At 45.6% G+C, this 23,171-nt stretch overlaps 1 protein-coding gene across 1 annotated transcript in view; it reads right to left on the bottom strand.

Moving 5' to 3' along the window:
- The window catches only part of ADAMTS9 (ADAM metallopeptidase with thrombospondin type 1 motif, 9), a 110,260-nt gene that overhangs the window by 17,257 nt on the left and 69,832 nt on the right, over positions 1-23,171 (bottom strand). The window contains exons 22-29 of the mRNA XM_009997039.1: positions 23,153-23,162; positions 22,177-22,296; positions 20,575-20,679; positions 20,262-20,429; positions 19,783-20,067; positions 18,984-19,145; positions 18,198-18,374; positions 4,140-4,307 (exon numbers count right to left, since the gene is read on the bottom strand). Of these exons, the coding sequence (XP_009995341.1) occupies positions 4,140-4,307; positions 18,198-18,374; positions 18,984-19,145; positions 19,783-20,067; positions 20,262-20,429; positions 20,575-20,679; positions 22,177-22,296; positions 23,153-23,162 (1,195 nt within the window). The remainder of the gene's footprint in view (positions 1-4,139; positions 4,308-18,197; positions 18,375-18,983; positions 19,146-19,782; positions 20,068-20,261; positions 20,430-20,574; positions 20,680-22,176; positions 22,297-23,152; positions 23,163-23,171) is intronic.

Here is a 23,171-nt window from a genome sequence, read left to right on the forward strand (position 1 = left end):
GAACCATCACAGCACCCCAGGCACAGCGAGGCTCTGGGTGTTACTCCTCAGACACTTGGCTCAAAAAAGTTATACTTCAAAAATATATCAAATGCCACCAGTGTCACTGGAGTGGGTCTTATTAAAAGCAAACTTGAATGATAAGGAGGAAAGTCTGTAGCAGGAGACAGATAAAGGTACGACACAGCTGGGGTTTCTTTCAGCACGCAGCTGAACACACACATGCACACCTGCCAGGGCATGCCATTCGTTTGTGAAAATACACGTCTTTTGTAAATTAACTGCATCTCACATCTCCTTCATTACACTGTGGGCATGTTTCTCCCCACTCGTAGGCACAGCAAGAAAAGCCGGAATCTCTCTGTGTCTCAGACAGCTTCACATTCTTAGCTACACTACAATGCTTTTAACAGCTTTTTCCTTTCGTGCAACATTTCTTAGTGTTGTGACTGCACCCTGTAATATGCTCAGCAGCACTTAGTGTCCCTCTGGTGTAGATTCTTCCTCGCTACATCTTAAGAGCATACGATACAGATTTGGAATAAAAAGAATTCACATTTATAGAAGCAAGCATGTAAAGATCAAAGGTATGCATTTAAAACACAGCTATGATAATTAGCCATTTGCTGAGCTAACAATTAATATCACACCCTTAATAATGCATCAGGAACTAAGACAACAAGTTTACAGCCTGTTATTGCACTCTCTGGAGTAACGAGCCTTCTGAAGGCAGGGGAGGAAGCGGTGCCTAACGGGGAAGCAATTCTCTCTCTGCAGAGCATTGTTCCATAATGCTCCCTTTGCTTTACTATCCCATAAAGCCAAGAGGACCCAAGAAAAGCTGACTGTGAATATTCGCCTGGCTTCAGAGATTTGTAAGAGGGTGGGAGGGTTTGGGTTTTTTTGGGGTATAACTTTGGAAAGTAGCAGTTGATTTCTGTCACCGGGGATGCAAACGCTTCCCATCTGCTGCGCTGCCTGCCCGTGATTCACGGCGCTGTCTGTCCCATGCATCCCATAGGGGACAGTTACATTGAATAATGGCAGCAAACTTGGAGAAACATACACAGCAGTGTGCACACTGTGCTCTCAAATGCCTTTTGGTTTGCATTTATTACCCATCTTAAAAAGCACATGCCTGGGTATGTTATGATACGGGAGAGCAAGTCCTGCCGTGGCTCTTTCACCGGGGGCAGCTGAGCTGGGTGGGACAGCCAGGCACAGCAGGGACAGGGAGGAGGAGGAGGCATAAGTCCAGGAGGATAAATGCTGCACTCTCACCAAATTGGTGGGAAAATTCACAGTGGGGGAGCAAGCCCTATCCAGGACCCCAAGGCCAGGGCTGCCGTGTCCTGGACCATCCCTCGGAGGAAATTTGAACCTCCCCTCTTCGAGCGAGCAAGCAAAGAGCTTTTATTTGGGCTAATTACAAGAGGATATGTAAAGGGAGGCTTTTCCTGGCTGAACAGGCTTCCTAAGTGCTCTTAGTGGCCAGATGCCACGGGTGGCCATGGAAGAGAGGAACACCAGCATAACTCTACCCAGAGAAGATGAAGCCACAGGTAAGCCCAGCCCTGGGGCACAGCGGGGCAATGGGGGGATGGCCCGGGCACACTGGGGTGTTGCTGCTGCTGGAGCTCAGCTGGGGAGGGGGCAAAGGCTGCACCCTGCTTGGGAGAAAGGTGGTGAGTTGGGGCTATGGAAGCCTTCCCAGAGGATGGAGGCATGTCCTGTGGGGTGCTTCCTCCTGCAGTGGATTCATAACAATCTAGAGAAGAATTACCTGGCCTCTGAATACAAAACCTCCAGAGAAAAAAACAACTGGGGGCAAAGCACACGACTCAGCTGGCTTTTTAGCCAGTCCTATATTTTTAATCCTAACTTTTTAATCATTACTTCTCCCCAAAGGAAAAAAAACAAACCCCAAACAAACTAACAACCAAAAACCTCAAGGCTCATGCAACAGGGTTCTGTGTTTATATGGTGTCAAGGCAGATGCACTTTTAGGAGAAAACCTTGTTTTATTTCTCACACAGACTTTCGCTGGTTTACCCAGGACAAAAGGCAGCCAGCTCAGAGCAGCTCAGCACTGGGATTATCTTTTGGAAGCAATTAGACCTTCAGAAACCTCTTTTTGATAGTATCTAAGTGCAAACTGATCAAGGCTCCCTATTTGCAACAGTGTCACCGGTGACAGGGAAGGTTGACACGGAGTTCTCGCTCCCATTTAGATCCTGGTCTACTGGGTATTCAGAGTGCCAAAGCCCTGCATGTTTCCTAGTCTCAGTGAGAAGTTCAGCATCTAATTCCACCTCAGCTCGGAGGTATTAAATCTTTTGGAAAGCTGTGGAAGCCCCATGCACCTCTTGCAAGGATGGCCAGTGCTCCAAATGCCTGGCAGCCCCAGCTCTTCATCTGTCACTGGCAAAGAAAATGCTGCCAGCACGAGTGAGGATCAGGATGCAAGTTGCATGTCAGGGCATTTCATGGGTCTTTGAAAAGCTCAGTTTGATCTTGCAGAATGGCTCTTTCTGGGTGTTTCGACCCCTTTATTTTTTCCCAGTTAGGGCACTGGCTGGCTCAGCACGTACAGCATCAGGGACCTGGGCTGTGGGGCCACCCCACAGGCTGGAAAAGGGCTGCCTGGTCTTGGTCTTATCATTAACACACAAATATTCCTTACTTGCCTAAGCACAAGATATTACCTCAGGCCATAAATCACCTCATCCTCTTATTAACTTGGGTTTCTTTCTCCACTTGCATAAAAGGAACTGCAATGATGTGGTGGAACGTTGAGGATTTTAAACCACGTTTATCAACTCCCATTAGTGCATTTTAACACAATCAACAAACTGTTACATTTATAATTATCAGCTGTAAAAAACTGGTTTCAGGAGCAGTTACTTTAACTTAGCAGCAAATAATAAATGGCAAGGCTATCTCATAGCCTAGAGCCCTTTTCAGTCTAGGTTTCTGTACAAAACGCAGGTTTAGGTGCTGCAGGTAATACAAGTGGTAATATTGACTTCATTTCCAATATGGGAGCAGTACTGTGCACTTCACAGGACCACCTGGGTGCTCCCATACCTTGGGTAAAAGAGCCAGACCTCAGTAACTGAACCTCCATGGTGAATACACACTTAGCTTAAACACCCAGTCCTCAAACACCCCTATTCTATGAATTCAAAGGTAAGCATTCAAAAAACCACAAATGCAAGTCTGAAAACAATCATAGCACATCAAGGGGTTTACTGTCTTTTTCCATAGTTGACATTAGAAACCAGGATGCTGCCCTAGTAAAGGTGTTAATGGTTTATCCTTCATGGAACTCACATGCAGTGAGTAACTGGTGTTTTGTACCTTAATTTGGAGACAGACAGCAAGAGAACATGGTGTTTTACAAGTTAACAGTTCATTGACTCTGGGATTTTCAATAATTCTGCTGATTAGCACACTAATGAGGCTGAGGGAAAAGTAAGGTTCAGAGATAAAAATGTGATGCAGCAGATTCAAGGTGATGACAAAGACATTATTTTCAGGAAAACAAGGAGTCAAGGTATGCTTCAGCTAGCCAGATGCTTAATAACTCCAAGCACTTTCACATTTCCTGCAGCCTCTGCTCTACACAGAAGTGTCTTGACTTTTTAATGAAGCAAAACCAAGTGAGGAGCTTGTTAAGAAACAGAAGGTAGTGAAAAGCATTTTTAATGAGCACCTCTGATTGCTCTTTAAGCTTTCCTGAGAGTTGATAATAAAATTAATTTCAGATTTCTCCAAACTAAGGAAGATTTTGCTTGGGATGTAACATAGCTAAATAATAACAATATTAAAAACATGAATAAATGATCTTTAATATAATGTACTAATGCCTCTTCTAGCAGAAATTTAAAACACACAACAAGGAATTTGCTTTCAGATAAGACATTAAAAGCAAGTTCCCATGTTTTCAGCTGGTACAGATCAGTGCTGCTCCACAGCTATCCACGAATCTGCACTGATTGACACCACCTGAGGATCTGCCCCCAGAATTTTACCCTTGAAAAATTCAAGAGGACAGAAGTGATGGGAAAACCAGCTTCTAGCCAATCTGACCAAGGAAGGATACAAAAGGGTGCAAAGGGGTATACAACGTGTCTCACCTGTCCCCAATCTCCTGCTTTCCACTTCGGACATCTGCCCCCTCTGCATTTCTTTTGCACATTGGGCTTAGCAAGGTGCTTGCAATAATCTTCTTCTACATGCCTCCCTTCCTTTGACAAACAGTACAGACTGCGGTGCTTTTGGCCCCTTCCACAGGAGACAGAACACTGTAAACATAAAGTAACAACAGATCAGCTTTCAAGCAGGGCCGTCTACACGGATATACAGTGGCCATGGCTGCCTAGGGCATTATCTGTTAACTGGACCAAAAAGCACATCCCCAGGCCCCCAGCAGCCCACACAAAGCTTGAGGGGGGTAGGAAAAGGCAGGATTTCACCGCTGGAAATGCTCCCATTTGGACTTAATATTGCCTAATAGTCTTGGTCAAAGCCCCCCCAAAATGCTAATATCAAAATAGAGAAAGCAGCTGACATTCAGCAGGGGTAACAGGCTGGATTCCTGGCATTGCTCCAGTGGTTTCAAAGGAGCAGAGTCATCTTACAGGCATCAAGGCAGGAGCCCTCAGTATCTACATAGAAGAACTTGAAAGGAACCATTTCCATTTACCTTGGTACAAAGGGAGGTCAAATGTTGGTAAATCAGGAGAGTAAAGTGCAATCTACACCTTCACAGAGGGAAGTGACTGCATAAAGGACAAGGCAGAAGAGAAAAATGCAGCCTTTCCATGTCCTTGGTATTCAAACTCATGTTTGTTTCAGCAGTGTAGACTGAGTCACTTTTTAAAATGTTTTTCCAACTTAACAGACTGAAACCAGGACATACTCATCCTTAAGATTTATACACTTTGAAAACAACTCAGAAGGTGGCAAGAAGGCAGAGCCCAGAGAATCAAAGCACAAAGCAAATCAGCAGGTATGTTAGCTGCAAGCTTTGTAGTGAAGCAACTAATTTCAACCTCCCTCTGCAGGTTCACTGAACTTTTTCAAATGTGACCGCTTCTGGCATGCAAACCCCAAGCAACTGCACTTTGATTTCAGATTAGTCTCCTCCAAAAGATTTAGGAATCAAAGGGGTCTGGAATCACGACAAGAATTTAATATGACAGTTTCGTGTAGAACAAGCCTCTTACTCAGCATGATACACCCAGAGACTCAGCTTCGATTCCTTCATTACATGTTATGCAAGTCATTACATGCTATGTCACAAGCATCCTGGTTTAATCCTTGAGTACAAACACACTGGTTCAACCATCTCTCAACAGCAAATGCTCTGCTTTCTTTTCAGAGTTGAGGCCTCTTCCTTTGGCTTTGGAGCCACTCCATCAGTATCTTTCCTAAGAAATAAATTACAGCCCAAGCTCTTCCCAGTCTATGAATACATTTGGAAATTGAAAAACTCCAATTGATATATGTAGCAGCTCTGGAAGATCCATTAGAATGGAAATTGGCATATGCATTGACAGCTGTGATCATTTTAAATTACTGCACTGCTTCCAAATCCTTCAGTCCCTGTTGTGTTCAGAGGGACACAAAGAACTGGCAAGAGAGAGGTAACTTGCTCCACAATGGAAAAGCTCAGACCAGTGTGGAGAGAGATGGATGTAACTTACAAGATTAGATGTTGGTGATTAAAAGCTTGCATCAGAGGTGCTCTGAAAAGGGCTGTTTTCCTGCTGCAAGACTGGTACAGACAGACAAAAGGTAGCTGAAGTCCCTTGGGACCAGTAGGGTTTCAAAGCCATTAATGATGCTCCTCATTGAGAGGTGGGAAGTGGGGGGAGCCTGTGGCAGGAACAGCCACCTCTGAGTTTTCCTGAGCCCACCTCCATTTCAAGATAGACCAAAAACCCCAAAAAGCAATGTTCAACCTTGCACTAAGAAACAGAAGAAATGCTGCCCCTTGCTCTAAAAAAAAGACTTTCATGAGTTATCCAGATTCATAATCTTCACTTTTTTTTCTTCAGAATCAACAGAAAAAAAAGACTGAGTCAATGTTCCCCTATTTTTATAAGCCTTCACATTTCATCAGAAGTTTGTTTTTTCATCCTTTCTACATCTCTCCCCAGGCAATGAACGTCAGCAGCAAGAAGGAAATGTCAAATCCTAACAAACCCAATTGTAAACTTCTAATACTTCCATCCATTTACTATCTTTGGACTAAGCACCACCACTGACACTTCAGCAGAAATTCAAGTGCTTCTCAGGAAGCACTCTCCATGCAGGCTGATGCCACTTCACTGTGACAGCCAAAGCTACAGTAAATTCACACACTTGATCAGGACTCTCTCTCACCCACCATCCCAAAGACACCAAGTACATCTTTTCTCTAATTTAAAAAGACATCAGATCCACTACTTATTCTAAAGGAAGAACAACCACAGTGTGCAACAACACAAGGACATTTCTGGTCACCCGACGTTGGTTGATAAATACTTGACCTCACAATTAATATGGTTCTAGTAAATTCCAACATTGCTATCTCCATTCTACAAATTCTTAAATTTGATGTGGAGCCTGATGCTGACATTTATCTCACCATCAAGCAAGCCTGCATACATGCCTCAGTGCACCCAGAGGTTGAGGCATAATTTGCCTAATTTTGTTAATACTTTAATGCAATTCCCAAGATGCTGGAGTTAATAAATTTCTATATCTGTCTTTAATATAAATCAAAGCTAGGCAGCTATGCATTTTTATCTCTAAACCACCCATTTGCTTTTATGCACGTGTGAGTTATGATCTCATTTGCACTGACTGAAAAAGAAGGTGGAATAACCTAATGTAACCAAGCATCAGAGACTGCAAATTCCTTTGCAAAGACTCTACTTCATAACTGCCTTCTAATTCATCTCAGGTATTTCCAGCTTTCATTTGGCACGTAGACTTTAAGCATCTGTAAGCCACATGCAGAAAATAATTGAATAGTGGGCTTCATCTCAATGCCACACGACCTAGGGAAGCAAACCACCTTGCTGCTGCCATCAGCCTCATCAGGTATTTTGGACCTTGGAGAAACTTGGCATTTCATTAGCAGGGCTGCAAATGCTGCTGCCCGTGTATGATACTGATCAATACAAGTGCCCCCATGAGGTAAGCTTGGACCTTGCCTTCTTTAAAACATTTGAAAAGAAGCACAGATAAACCCCCTCCTTTCATATCCCTCCTTTCATATTCCTCTTTCTTTTTTCTTGACTTCTTTCCAGTCTCCCACCTCCTGCAGAAAAGTCCTGGTGGCCCACTGTGGAATAGGAACTCATCCAAGGCTCACTGAAGTCAACAGAAAGACTTGAACCATTTTTTTCATCACCTCTGGATCCAACCCTGAAGGTGTAGCTAAGGTATTGTATGGACATTTTCACTCAGCAGCTTCCTAGAGTTGAGAATCACACGCACTTGGGCATGCCCATGGTCAGCCTGTCTCTGCCCCCCCTTGAGCACTGGAAAACATCTCTGAAATGTTGTTTCCAGCCTGTGGTAGAGGCCTGGCAACACATAGCACCCCTGGGTGAACCTGGGAGGATAGCCAGGCATGGAGGATGGTGCAGAAACAACAAATTGTGTTGTTTCTTAAAAAAACAAGCAAGAGAATTGTGGTCTATAAAATAGCAGAGAAACACTGTTTCAAAAAAAATCAGCAGTAGCCATTATAGTAAAGACTCCAGCAAACTTCCCTCATGTTATTATCTTTATTATCTTCTAAAACTACCACAGTGCTTCACACCTGGTGCTTTACATAGAGAACAAGAACAAAAGGACTTTCCTTATAGCATTAGGATCAAAGCCTTGGAGCACAGATTTCAGGGTATTACGTTCCCTGCACGGTTAGTTTTGTGGATGTGCCAAGAACTGGGGATTGGCATGCTGCTGATTTTTTCAAATAAATATACTGCCTAGTTTGAATAAATGCAAGGAAAAAAGGTTTGAATAAATACAACAAAAATATTTCCATATCAACTGTTTCCAGAAAGGTCAGAACATGATGTTAAGTCTCTCCTGCAATGCATTGCTCTGCTCCAGCACAGCAGCAAGCTGGTGTTTTTTGTTTCCACAGAAATCTGTTTTGTTTCAGAGCTCAGGAACGACAAAGATCATTCTGTTTTACCAAGTACGTGCAAATTGCTTTAAGCTAAACCCTCACTGCATTTCCTCCTCTGACATTCTGGAAGGTGAGGGTACATCTTGTTCAGGAAGACCTCTCTAACATAGGAAGGCTGCTACTTGATTCACTGGGCTGGTAGCAGGTAAAAAAACAGAATTTGTACCCCAAAAGCTCTTTAAAATGTTACAAAATTTCTGGCCCAGATTCTGACCCTCCTGCAGGAGACCATGACCTGCTCTTCAGAAGCTTGTGTCACAGCCATGCCGTGGTCAGACTGAGGGCTCAGAGCAAGGTCAGTCCAGCACCAAAAGCACTTGACATCCCTGAGCACAAACAAGCAAATCTTGGTGAAAAGAAAGAGGCAGCACAGAGCAGACGAGAGCTGTGGAGCAGCTCTGCTTCTCGTTCACTTTCTGCACTGAACAGGCAGCTCAGTGTGGGGCAGAAAATCAAACCACAGCAAGAATCTGGGGGGCATTCTCCCCCAAAAGCAAAGTAGTTGCACAAAATGCTGCCTGACCACTGTTCCAGGCCCCCCGTGCATCAGCCCACGATCTGGGAGGCACTGGAGATAATGAATGCAAGCTGTGGTGATCACCAGATGAATTCCTCCAGATAGGTATGCTCTGATAGCTCACCAAGGGCAGGGCTGGGAAGAATTAGACTAAAACCGGCTTTATCAGATTCTGCCAGGAGCAACTTTTTGGAGGAAATTAAAATCAATCCTCATAGGTTTAGTTTTCCACACATTAAGAATTAGAGGGAAAGTAAGTGCTCACAAGTAAGCCCTTGTTCATCCTTTCCAACCATCTGAGCTGAAACATGCACAGGACAAAATAAAGCAGGAGAACGACGGAGCCCCACAGCACTTTCCATCCCTTTCCATGAGGCTCTGAGCTCCCGGAGAGCAGCAAACCTCTCCCAGGGCCTGCAGAGCCCAACCATGCAGCCTCAGCCTTACATTTCAGCATCCTGTAGGCATACATCAGCTCCCACTGCAGCTGACACTGCTGCTGTCAGATGCTGAGCTCACAGCCCTGGAACATTGGTACCTCTGAAGTCTTCAGAGCACAAAGAACATCAGAAGACACACCACCAAGGGAAGCCTGCATTGTTCCTCACCAGCTCAACCTTTCCTAGAAGACTGAAATGCCCAAACCTTTGTGTGTTATCCAGCAACAGAGCCTCTGTGGCATCCAAACTAAGATAATAAACTTCACAACAGCAAGGGATTTTAGCAGGTAACCCCCTTGACTTCTGTGAGACAAGTTACAGGCTTAAAAACAGGGTGAAGATCCAGTGGCTGCAGCACTTTAGGAGATGTTTAGGAAATACTTGTTGCTGGCTACTTGGAAACCATGTTCCTTCAACTGATCTGCTTTAGCATGGTCTCACACCAGCTCCATCAGCAGGATTCAACCAGCCAGGCTTTTCTTTCTTGACAAACTGTAGGAGGGAGCCATACCTTGACACACATGGCTGCTGATGGCACATGGTCATGGTGATTTTAGCTGGTGCAAGGCCAGAAAATACATCTGATTTTACAATTAAAAGGCATGAGTGGTCTCTACATTACAAGGCCAGAAAATACAGCTGATTTTTGTACAATTAAAAGGCATGAGTGGTCTCTACATTCAGAGGAGGGCAAATGGACCAGAGACCTAAACAAAACAAACCAAAGCATTATGCTGCAGTTTGGAAGAGGCTTTAGAAATGCTTAAACTGTGCTGACTTCCTGGAGAAATGGGAGGACTGAAAAAAAAGACAGGAACATCAGGGATATTGGAGTGCATAGTCCAAGTATGTCTGTGAGCACTGTCCAGAACCCCTGTGGAAACATCTCAAGGAGCCTCCTGGAGCCAGAGGGCTGCCCTTGGCATGCACAAGAGCAGACTTTGTCTTACTGTCCCCCAGGAGTGTTCCTTGCCCTAGGCATGGGCAAGAGGGAACATCCACACTGGTTCACTCAGGCTCTTCATGCCAGGTTTCCATCCTCCCATTGCTCTGCCCTCAGCCCTGCAGCAGAGGCACAGAGTTTCCCAAGTGATTACAAGCAAAAGGGAGAAAAAAACCAATCTACTAAACCTTGACCTTCCTGATGCCAAGCCAAGCTGCAGAGACTGGCCAGGAACCTGGGATGATACCTCATAACAAGTTGAAAATAAAAAGGAAAAAAAAAAAAAGAGGGGAATTTCTTAAAGAGAAGGGTACAACTTGATGTGTTACTGCAGCAGAAAGGAGACACTGGTGTGTCTGGAGCCTGTTCTTCCAGCAGCACTGACTGCCCCAAAGGAAAGGATGCTCTTGTGTGGAGGCTCTTTAACTCCTGCAAGATGTAAGACCCTGAGCATTGAAGTAAATACAGTAATTTCCCTGAGCTGGGAAACCTCTCAGAATATAGGGGAGAGAAGCAGATAACTGCAATAGGAGAAACCATGCTCTCCTCTTCTATGGCATCTGCCTACTAAGTAGCATCTTTTCCCCCTTTTTCACCTTCCCTGTTGTTACATCCCATACAAAGACTTCACCAGGTGCAGAAATCCAAAGGGCTGTGAACACACAAAGCTGCCTTAAGAGCTGCCTCCCTGCTCCATGCTACTGAACATGAACAACAAACAAGCAAAAGCCCCCAAATAGCCTCTGCAGGTCACTCCAGAGAAGGAGGTGTTAGATGGCATTTCCTCAAATTAGGAGGAGATGTGTGAGCTACCCAAGGATGCCAATATAATGGGATGTGTGAAGGCAATGATGAAGCCCATTTTCCATGCTGTGGCACTTTTAAAGAGTGGCAATTGAAGCAGCAAGCAGCCCAGGCTAACTGATATTTCATCTTTTTAGAGAACAGTTGCATTATAACACCATTTAGAAGTCCCACTCAAGAACAGGATTTCTCCGTGTTGGATGGAGTAAAACACAAAGCAAAGAGCAATCCCAGGAATGTCAGCCCTATTGCACAGGTGTGCATCACACCAGGGGGTTGTAGGAGCACCAGGCTGCTTCTTGCTCCCCAGTTTTAGACGGAAAAAATCCTTGGCTTAATGCATCAGAGATCAAACACTCTCAGGCTGCGTATGGTCTTGGGCAGCAGACAGATTTTTCATCCATGCTGCTGGCTCACTCACATCCCCTGTGAGCTAGTAAAAATGAAAACATGACTAGAGCATTAAGTGCCTTTGGAACAAGACTGACTATGTCATTTCTCCTCATTGACTGCACAACTCAGTCACCAGGAAAGTCAGAAGCACAGTAAATGTCTTTGTGCTTAGTGTCCCTCATCATCACACAACCATGTTTCTAAATTCTGCAATCCCTAGAATCTGAGCAACAGCAGTTATTGCAGCTTGGGATATATAATGTGCATGTGGAATGTGGGCAAAAACTCCCTCAGACCTCCCAACACCCATCTCAGGGACCTGCTTGGAGATGCTGAACTTCACAGCTCATGCCTGCAAACACGTCACTGCTCTAACGCGTCCCCTGCGGCTCAACACGAATTTCATTTACTTCCCTCAAAGCCAGAGCTTTGGGAGACAAACATCCCCAGCAACTGCCCTTTTATTTCTTGCTTTACTTCTCCTGTGTGTGAGCGTGTGCATGTGTGCGTGTGCAGGTCTGCAGACTTGATGAAGCCAGCCACCCCTCAACCGTGACACAAAGACTGAAGCCAGTCACGGCTACTCAGCAGTCCCAGCACCTCATGTTCAAGTTCAGGCCAGCTGTGCACGGCCTAGAAAATGACCATCTCACAGAGAAAATGTGTAAGAGGGGAGGTGTAAAAAAGCAACCACTCAGGCATGTCAAATGCAGCCAAATAGCCACTGTGCTGCTCAGTATTACCCTCCCAGCCTTCACCTCCTCTTTTCCGCAGGGTTTCACTGCCTACGTGCTCCAGGCTGCCATGCAACGTGCCCATGGGAGCTGCTGGCAGGGGCCGAGGAGAGACTTGCTTGCTTTCTGAGTAGAAAGACAAGTATTTTACAGAAAGTTAGAACAGAAGCATGGGTTGGACTATAGATGGTAAGAAACATCAGTAAACACTGATGGAGTTTCCTGGTCTGACTGGAAAAGCGGACTGAGGAACTTGGGGAAAGGTGCAGCAGGGGAAAGAGAAAAGAGAAAGAAAGGAGAAAAGGGAAAGAAAAGGGGCAGGGAAAAGAGAAAAGTTTCAAGATACAAATAAATAACCTGCCTGAGTCCACCCACTGGTCCAGCTCACCTCTGTCCTGCCTGTGGCACTGGGAGAGCCTGCTGAAGGAAAGCAGACTAGCCTGGCCCTTTTCTGCAGCTCCTTCCCTGGCACTTCCCAGCATTCAGGCACTGAGTTAGGGAGGGGAGAGGAGATACTCCTGCCCACTTCTTTTACTTCTCCATCAGACTAAAAGACATCAGATTTAACCACCAGGTCAGATCACAACGGGTGCAAAGACTAATGGGAGAAGTGTGGATTGCAAGAGCAGAGCATCAAGGTGCAGAAGATGAGTCCTGGGAGGAGCTGATCCAGCAAAGCCCAGAAGTGCAGGCTCAGTATCAGGCACCCTGTGGGGCAGGGCAGTCACCTCCCCTGCAGTGTCACAGGAGGGTTCAGTGCTCGTGTTCCTGCTTATGAGAGCACCAAAAGTAGCAGAAGCCACAGCACAAGTATACCTATATAGTTCTCCTTACTTAAGGAGAAACAGAAGTGGCAATGGAAGATGTCTGGTGATGATAAAAATAACAACAAAAAAATTTAAAAATGGAAAGGAAAATAGAAATTGGAGGTTTGAAAGTAGCAAGAGAGGAATAAAGTGATGTTCCTTGGCCAGGCAACTGGGCACCACTGGCTTTGCCCACCTGTAACCAGCTTAAACCCACTAGCTAAGGCTCTGAGTCTCAGCTGGGATGGTGAGCACTGAGCTGAGGAAAGAGCTGCAGGAGCAGCAATTACCCCTGCCATGGAGGAGCAATGGGTGGAGCTCTGCAAACAACATCCCAACTGCATTTATCCTTTGGGATGAGCTCTGAAAAAGGTATTAAACAGCAAAGAGGTGGATTCCCAGCTGTCACCCAGGGACATGCAGGTCTGGAGGGTGGCTGAAGCTGGGCACTGGTGGTGGGATGCTTAGAACAGGTGACACAGAGCAGGAAGCAGAGGGCAGGGCTGAAATGGGTCTGGTTCACTTTTTTTTTTTTTAACAAAAGCAGAGGTCTGCACTGTCAAGGGCCTTTTTCTGACTGGGGAACCCAAGCAGACAAGTTCTTGCCTTTCATCAGCACATGAAACAGGCAGTCCCTGGAGTCAGTTGGTCTGAGTGAGCCCAGAGGGGAGACAGCCAGGACCCAAGAGGGACAATAGCCTTGGTGGGCCAGCCTAGGCATACAGCAAACAGCTCTGAGACAGAGACAGCTTCAGACAGATGGCTGCAGATACCCATAGGCTCCCCAATTCAGGTTTTGGCCTGGATCAGCTTTATTCAGCCTATTTCTGTTTTTCTAAAGGCACACAAGCCACCCAGTGTATCCCTCTGCCTGGGTATGGGTGCTGGGACCATACGAGCAGCCTTCCTCTGCTGTGGCAACATCTGTCCTTCCCCCACAGGCTCTCAGGGTAGGGTTGTTTTATCAGTTTTCTGATAATACATGGCACTAGAGAGAAATACAGACTTGCTGTCCCAGTCTCAGAGCCTGAATCAACATCATATGGATCGAGGACAGAAAAACCAACGTGAAGCACGAGTGAGCGCAGAGTTCAGCATGCCTATCATTTAATTTTCAAGGATGGCTTTGTTATTGCAAAAACACATGTAAAGAATCACACAGCAGCTCAGTAATGCTGCTGTCACAGCACATTCATTTTCTGCAGAAGAGAGGAAGAGAACAGCAGAGTTATATACACTTGCAACCAATTCTGCCCCCGGTTATCACTTCTGCCTTAGCAAGAGCTGACATCCTGCCTGCTAAGAATATTATCAGCACCACGACATGGAGAGTATTGCTGTTGAACAGCCTATTTTCAGCCAGTTTCACAGGGAGGGCATTTGGTAAACAACGTGCTGGTGCTTTGACAGAATTAAATACAAACAAACTTTCCATTGACATCAATTTTAAGATTAAAACTCCTGAGCACCAGCTCCCTAACAGGTGATGTTGGCCTGGCAGCCCAATCTCCTCCCACTTCCCAACAAATCCAGGGCCCCTTCACCATTCCCCACATCCCTGCATGCAGCCAAAGAGCTCTGCAAAGCCATCAATGCCACCAGCTTCCAGCTTTGGCCGAGGGGATAAGGATTATTGTCCTAACCCAAACCTGAATTCACATCAACAGTAACATCAGTTTGACATTTGGCCAGCTGATCTATGCTTCCATATCTTCATGATTAGATCAAAAGGCCCTTGGAGACTAAGACAGCAGCATTTCTGCCCATTTGATAAAGAGCTGGGAAGCTCACCCAGCCTTTTTGCAGGCACTAAGAGCTGCACCACCTTTGCAATAGCAGTGAGAAGTTTAGACACCTGAGAGCCATCAGTGCTCAACAAAGCAGATTCATTTTAGAATTTTAAAAGCCTTTAGGGAAAAAAACCCACTACAAACCAAAGCCTAGAAACCACCCACCAGTTTTCCACAAGTCAATTTCAAGTTACTATCATCCCATGACCATGAAGACCAAATGACTCACCCAACTGAACCAGGATAGGGTGCTGAGATACAATTGTTTTACCTTATCTGTGCCCATTTCCTAACTTGGAAAGACCCGTGACAAATGAATTCACCATCATAGACAAATTGTATCAGGATACAGATGGATATTATGGTAAACTCTACAGCACCCAAATTTCACAGAGATTATTGCAAGGAGCAGATCTGCTCTGAGAGAAGTGGGTTCAGCCTTGGGTTTTAAGGGAAGTGATGGACAATAACCCTCTTTGTGAGCATCTCCCCTCGCTCTGGAGAACATGGCAAGATTTCCTCTTGGTATTTGAGAGCACGTATGGAGATCTGTGTTCACACCATAAGGCATTCAGAGGAGAAAAAATCCACACTCTGTATCCTGGTGACAGTCTCTGTGTGTTTTCTACAGCGTTATTTTAATAAAAAGGTCAGGTCTATCACATGGTGTACAATTCTGCAGTGTTAAAATACATGATCTTAAATAAGCAAGGAAATAAAAAGTGTCATCTCCTCTTAGTCCCCTTTGAACATACATTATCATGACAAGGCATCTCACCAGTCTCCTGTTATAAAATTATCATTTACATACAGAATCTGTTCATTCATTTATCTCTTTAAAACCTGGATTTAACCAGCCAGATAAAATCACTTGGTTACTGCATAATATCCCAGTGGAATTTTGCCTGAGGACTGAGGCTTGGACTCTTCAGACTCTGCTTTAATTTGTATATATTTTATAGCACTAATTTCTCTGCAACTTGAGTGAAGCTAAGCCAATCAGATGCTTGCAAGAAATTAGTTATCCAAACTTCATCATTTATACACTTTTAACTGTGTTTGTTTCATTATTGAGAACGAAGGTTTCTGTTGAAGAACAAAGCAAGTCAGAAGATGGAACAGTGCAGTAACATTTCAGAAAATGTAGTAGACGTTACCAAAACTAAGTATATGATCTCAATTTAGCAAGAGACTCAAGAAATCATTATACAAATTCATTTATGATTACATTCTACTTGTCTTTAATTTTCACTGGTCAACATTAACATTAAACATTGTAAATGTATGCAATATTTATATAAAATTAAATAACAATATTGGAAAAATAAATACACTTTTACATAAATACATAAATCCATACTGCTGAAAAGTTTCAGCTAATACTATACTCTTGTTTCAAAAGTGACCAAAAAAATATGGTAGTGACACTCCATCCCAACAGATGAAGTATGTACAGCTACAGAATGATGTTTGCAACCCATGACAGAGCTAAAGCAAATCCAGGTGATACCACACTAAAGAAAACCAATTTGGATGTTACTACCTACAGTAGTAGCACGAGGTAGACACATATGGGAAGTGTTCTGCAGGAGGGACACGAAGCCCTTGTGACCCCACAGATCAGTCTTCAAACAGCTCTGGGGTCCCCTACATCAGAGCCAAATGACACCTCGGCAGTAAGACCTGAAGACTCAAGTCACTTTGTGGCAATGACTGGGGCTCAGCTCTGCAGCCCCTTCCCCCACGGGCAGCCAGGAGGAGATGCTGCAGGCAGGGTAGGATGCCCCTGCCCTCTGCCTCTTTGCCTGACATCCCACCTGCTCCCAACAAGGGACAACACACCAAGGTTAATACGACTTAGTAGAGTCAAGGGAGTTTTTCCTGGGTGAAAAAAATAAACAACCCAACCCAAACCCAAAAGACAGGACTGCACCCTGCATTTCTGACACTGAGGAGCTGATGCAGCCCTGGAGCCTGCTCCTCAACAGCTCTGAAGAGGCTCAAAGCTGAGCAGCAACACCAAAACGCAACACAACCCTGTCCACACGCGTGGTTCTTGCAAATGGTTGGGCCCAGGTAACAAAGGTTGGCAGCAATTCCCAGCTGGGAATACTGCAGGGAAGGCACTGCTCAGGTTGCTAGGTCCTGCTGGGCTCACCTGGCTCATTTTTAGCACCAACTATATCAGTGTACGAGTGATCCATGAGCACCTCAAATGAAATATTTTATATCACTGTCCCCTGTACTGGTGAAGCACCTTATAAAAACCAGTTGGGCAGTTTTATGGCTACTGCATAACTCACTGAGGTATGATAAAAATACTGAGGAGCATTACTGAAGGCATCTGTGTTACTGAAAGCACCAACAGAAACCAGATTGTGGTTCTGTTTTAGCAAGATGACTTTTAAAACCATGACAATTAAGGAAGTTCAATACATTATAAACAGACCTTTTTTTTTTGTCTCTAAAGTGCTTTTGAGTCAAATTATTATTATTTTTTAAATCTTCAAATGCTTTTATAACAAAATACACAATAAAGGTTGACATTTGTTTGAAGGCTGCTCCAAAACTGGCAGGTTGGTGGTTTTCAACATGCCAGAAGTACCCCAGGCAGCACTTGCCTTGGCATGGGGTTCAGCCCCAGCCACCCAGCAGGGCTGTGTGCCCAGCAAAAGCTGCTGCTCTGGTCAGGTTGAATTTCCAAGTCCAAAACACCATCTCAGTCCTCCAGTTCCGGGCTGCTCTGCCCTCACAAAAGCACCTCTGTAGCAAACTTTTTTAGTGGCAAAGGAGCAATGTGAGACACCTCTGCTCCAAACACTATTTTGTTATTAGAAAATTCCCAGGGTTTTAAGCCTTTGACCACCTTGCTGATCCCTTGCTGACTTAATGACATCTAGAGCAGCAGCTGGAGATCAAGCCAGGCAATAGCTCTCCAGATACAGAGAGATGCATGAGAACAGCTCACAGGTGCCTTTGCACAGTACATCACACTCATATTATACATACATGGGAATAGAAACAGAGCATGGGCATGAATGCACACGTGTTTCTATATAGCTGGGTGTGTGGGGGCACGTAGGGACACACACACATCTATATGCACTGGAACACACTTGGGGGTTGATGCAATTTAGTCCACATTTTCCTCTGTCATCTTGCTTTTGGCAGAGAACAGCCAGCTGGGAAACCCGGAGGAGCACAGTGCAGCATTCCCATTAAATATCAGAACAATTTAACTTCCATGGAAATGCACTGCTTAAATGCCAGGTTTAAATCCAAATGCAAAGAACTCAGCCAGAACCCAGACTCGCAATGCAAAGCCCTGGCACAGTGTAATAAAATGGACAAAGGTGGTTAATTAGCAGAAAGTGCCTTTTAAATTAAAGGACTCAAGCTCCCCTAATGTAAGCCCTTCCTGAACAGGTGTTATTCTGAATATATTGTCAATAATCCTCTTTAAGTGCAGTTTCAAGACACGAAGCGTTAGCACCTTGGTTTGAAGCAAATTAAATCTGTTGTTACGGGATATCCACAAAACTGTTCACAAAGAGAAAGAGTTTATGGTCGTACCGAGCTCCAAGGACCAGTGCTCCAGGCAGCATCTCTAGGACAGTCCTGCACATTGCATTGCTCTCTGTCTGGTGGCTTGTCCAGGATTTCACAGCTCAGATCCGTAAACCTTTCTCCGTTCGGGCGCTGGCACACGACCAGCCGTGTCCTTGTCCCTGCCCCACATGGCTTGGTGCACTGAAAGTCAGCAGAGGACAGAGGAATCACCATCTGGGCAGCAAAAATATTGTCGACCGGGCGCTGGAAACACCAGCACCTCTCAAGACCTGGTGGTTGCTTTTCTTCCGTACCAACCCATGCAGCCTGATCCCTCCCAAACTCTGCACGAGCCTCAGAAGGGGCATCAGCTGCTTTAGCTTCTCTCTCTTCCCAAAGCAGTTCATGCTGCTCCACAATGATATTATACTGCCAGACCCAACATGATACTAGAGGTTAACATCTCTAACTCCTTGTCTCAGATGAATTTTCAGAATGGAGCAGAGTTTTTATTAAGAAAAAAGGCCTTTGGGTAAGCCAGACTTCTCCTTCAAAGGAAAAATAAAACAAATCATCTCACTTTTTGTAGAATTTGCTTTTGCCTGGGAAGAAAATTTCGCCAAGACAAATGGAAAGGCAAACACTACCAAGCAGTTGCAGGTGTTCACTCATCTATCAGAGGGCTGCCTTGCAGGGGCCAATCTTTCTAATAAACGTGACTGCAACATCCCCCTCTTCTCCCATTTCCCAGCCACTTGCTAACAGACACCCTACCCTGCGCAGGGAGCCTGGGATGGCCGGTGCACTCACCTCTCCCCAGTTGCCATAAGCCCACTGGGGACAGGGGCCAGATTCACACGATCTCTGCTCCATGGGTTTGCTTTTCTCATCGCAGTTATTTGCGGTGTATCCGTTCTCATCCTGGCACACCACGACCCGCCGCTGGAACCCCCCCGCACACGTGCTAGAGCACTGGAAGACACAATTGCCCAGGGCTTTGTTGAGGCCAGGAATAATTCTGCATTCCCATCTCCTTCCCAGTGCCTTGCACCGTGGGAATGTACAGCTAAGAAACTGAACAGAGCTAGCAGGCATTATTAACTTCAAAAACTGCTATTACTAATAGCAGTGCAATGACTTAGATGCTGACTAAGCAAGGAAAATGAAGACAAGCCTAGTTTTAAGCAGGTGAGTAATCCCCACTGCCTTTAATGCAGTATTCTGACATCCCATTTGTGCTAAATTCCCTTTAGGGATTTCTGTGATCAAGTTTTGCAGACTGGCTGGGGCGAGAGGAGCTGGCACTGAGGCTCTGCTGTGCTTTGGCAACAGCTCTGCACAGCTGTAAATGTCCTGGGAGAAGGCCAAGAAACAGAGGTTGGCCTCATGGAAAATGATGCCATCAACTTTCTGCCTGGAAACCCTTGGAGATACGAGGTGTAAGAGGCTGAGAAGTGATCCCTGCACCCTCTGCAACACTCGCTGGTGTAAGCAGGGAGAAGGGTCCCTCCTTTCCCTGTGTGGTGACATTAAGAAAAGCCTGGATTAGCCCAGGGCAGGGGGGGGATAATTAAAAAATTAACAGCAATAAGAAAATCAGGGCACTTACTGCACCCCAGGGGCCAATCCTCCACTGATTGCCTCCTGGTACGTGGGCACGGTTTCGGTTTGGGCTCCCTCCAGGGTGAAGTTTCAGGCGATGATCCGGATAGAGGAAAGGGTGGATGGGCCTGCCGAAGTCAGGGCTGTTTGGATGACAAGGAGACATGGAGCAATCTTGCTCGGTGGCAGGGAGGTCGTCTGGGTCACACTCACTCCTATCCACCAGCTGGTCACTGTAATTGATGCAGATCACTTGTCGCGTTGCCTTACCTTGACCACAAGTCACCGAGCACTGCATCAACAGTGGGAAAAGGAGAGACAAGTCACATTTCCAGCTTTGAAAAACAGACAGACAGCTACTGCTGGTAACAAACAGCAGAAAACCTTTAACTCCTCCCTTACTCAAGGGCAAGGGTGACAGATTAATGAAACACATTTCCAGTAACGAGGTCTATAGGCCTGTCCTGCCAGAGACACGATGCTTACAGAGCTCCACTCCAAGGCTTTCCACTGCCCACATGGTGTCACGGTGCACATTTCTGTGGCTGATGGCTTCGGGAGGTGGAAACAAGCTGACTCGTCGGCCACCGAGCCCTGGTCATCCCGACAGCTGACATACCTCATCCGGGTACCCTTCCCACATGTGGCAGAGCACTAGGGAAGATCAACAAGCACTCCACTAGAAAGTTTCCTGATATATATTCCAAGGGCTTTGGAATGAAAAGCTGGTCAAAGACCCTTAAAAAGATCACACTGTCTACTGTGAAATAATCCTGAAAGGATTATGCCACACACTTACCGGTGTCCAGGACCCAAATCTCCACTGTGTCCTGTGAATGCCTGGTATGGATCTCTTGGCTTCAGGACTATTTGGATGAGGAGGACACGTTGCTATTTCACAGTCCTGCACATGAAATACATGAGGGAAAAGAGGGAAATAAAGAATTTATAGATGTTTCAGTTAAACCACCTCCTCTTCAGTGTAATTATCAACCACACACAACATCTTGAAAATCTGTGACCTGCATGCTCGTGTGTTGGCAGGTTTTTTCCTTGCATCTTCTTGGTGAATCAGCAAAATTTGGTATCAATACCCCCCAAGGGCTTCATATGCAGAACCTCGGCGGACTTTTGATTTCTTCAGAACTCTACAATAGGTATCCCCATAACTATGTGCCATCTCCATGTGCTAAAACCAGATGGTTTTGAGGCAAAAGATGAAAGTTCATTAAGAGAGTTTTGATATGAACACACATCTGCGAAGCAGCAACTTTATCTCCCTTCAAAGCTCTCTTCCTTCAGCCCAAGACCTGCAGCCCACTCAATAAAGGTTATGCTGCTGAGCTGATTGCAGCCCTTTGATGCCCTGCAGCCCAGCAGATGACCTATATCCACATGCTGATCTTCACCACACACTAAGCATGCAAGGTTTTGGGGACAGGCGTGTCATTCCGCTCAGCCTTGGTACAGTGCCTAACAGGAGGGCTCTGGTCCTGTCAGGACCTCCTGGGAGGTCTGGCAACAGAAATGATGAATAGCTGTGACTTTACTCCATGAGTCTATGAGCAGCCTTTGCCAAAAAGGAAATTAATACTGATCGTCACCACGAGGGAGAGAGCAGCTCTTGACAAATGGCATAAATGATTTCCGCATTGCTGTGATTTCACTTACACTGGAGACGTGCATGCCAAGGGATGGCTGATGACAAGTGGGTTTGTTACCCCTTGACTACAGTGCACTTGGTCTCCATACATGGGAAAAACAGCCCTTTGCTAAGTGTCATGGCCTCAGTTAAACCCTGTGAAGTCATGCGGGACCAAAGCTGGGCAGGGAGTCAAGCACTGTGACCTTCCCAGCTGACAGAGAGATGGTAATGTGCTGTTTTACTCAACTCCTTCAGGCACCCCAGACACATCTTCTGCTCGAAATGGGAATTTACATGTTCACTTCCAAGTACCAGGGAACACAGCCTGGAAAGCCACTTCAGCAAATCTGCAAATGGTGTGCAACACTTCTCAATGTATCTGGCCAGGGCAGACGCATCCGGAATTGTAGCTGGCACAGACACTATATTGTCACATGCAGCAGACAAGAAATGATGGCCCCTCGTTGTCATTTGTACCACACAACAACAGTCCTGCAGCCAAGCGAGCCCAGACTGCAGCCAGGCATCCCAGACCCCGTGCAAGCCAAAGAATGTGTACCCTCCTGCTCTCTGGTTGTCTTCCCATATTCATCTACTGCTGCTTCTTCAGCTCATGAGCTCTTAGAGGACCAAGATAGTGCTTGACATAGGCTGGCACTCAGGACAAGCCTTTGCTGCTGCAAGACATCCCCTGAAGCTGCAGCCTGGTTGCCTCTGTACGCTGGCAAAAGATGGAGCCAGGCCAGCAGGATTTACCTGGGTATCTGTAGGTCTGGTTGCAGCATTACACTCATTATCATCCACCACTGACACATAGGTGCCCACGACACACTTCACCGCTCTCATCTGGTAGCCTTGGCCACAGGTACTGGTGCACTGGGAGAGGACAGACAGGAGAAAGAAGTGCTGGGTCTGAGTAGCTGCTTTGGTTAGAAAATATCCATCAGCCCAGCCTGCACTCAGGCACTCAGCATGAGCAGCAAAAATAAAACTCAGCTTCCCTTCTGGCTTCTCTCCACTTCATGCATTTCAGCTTTGCATTAAGTCAAAGTTTTATTTCACTGTGCCCACCAGAGCCTCACACGCTTCACTTGCTTCCTCAGGAATGAAGGTGTGAGCATTTAAATGATTTACTGTGCTGCAAAGAGTAAATCATAGTCTGGTAGAAGCTGCACCATATCTTCCTTTAAAACTGGTTGCTCAGCCCCACAGTAGCATAAGCAACTAATGAATAATTTTGCTGATGGGAAATGAGTCTGACTGGGATAACTGGTCTGGGTTTGTTGCTTTTCTTTTAAATCAAAAGCTAACAGCTTTATGGAAAAGGAGATGCCAGAACACTCCAGGAGAGATAAGCAACTTGTGTTTTGACAGAAAAAAAAGCACCCACCAACCCAGAAACTGAACATTAACAACAACAACAACAGCTATTCAATGCGAGCAGCTTTTCTGTGAAAATTAGGCCACATATTTATGTGCCTAAACATGGATTTGGGAGTGCAACCTTGGAATCCCTGTTTTTGAAAATCATGGCCAATGTAGTATGACAGAGATGCCATTTAGTAAACAGAGCAGTTACTGTTATTGCTGCACATCCGCTGAACCCCAGCTTTGGCGTGCAAATCCACTAGCACAGTCATGCCACAGAATCTGGATGGAAGGACATCACCCAGCTTGGGCTACCAACACCCAGGTCCCTCCAGCCTGGACCCCTGCAGCTACTCTGTAGTACCTGGCCCCACGGCCCCCCC

The sequence above is a fragment of the Chaetura pelagica genome, unplaced genomic scaffold (genome assembly GCF_000747805.2).
Source record: "Chaetura pelagica isolate M959 unplaced genomic scaffold, ChaPel_1.0 scaffold364, whole genome shotgun sequence".
In the NCBI taxonomy this organism is placed as follows: domain Eukaryota; kingdom Metazoa; phylum Chordata; class Aves; order Apodiformes; family Apodidae; genus Chaetura; species Chaetura pelagica.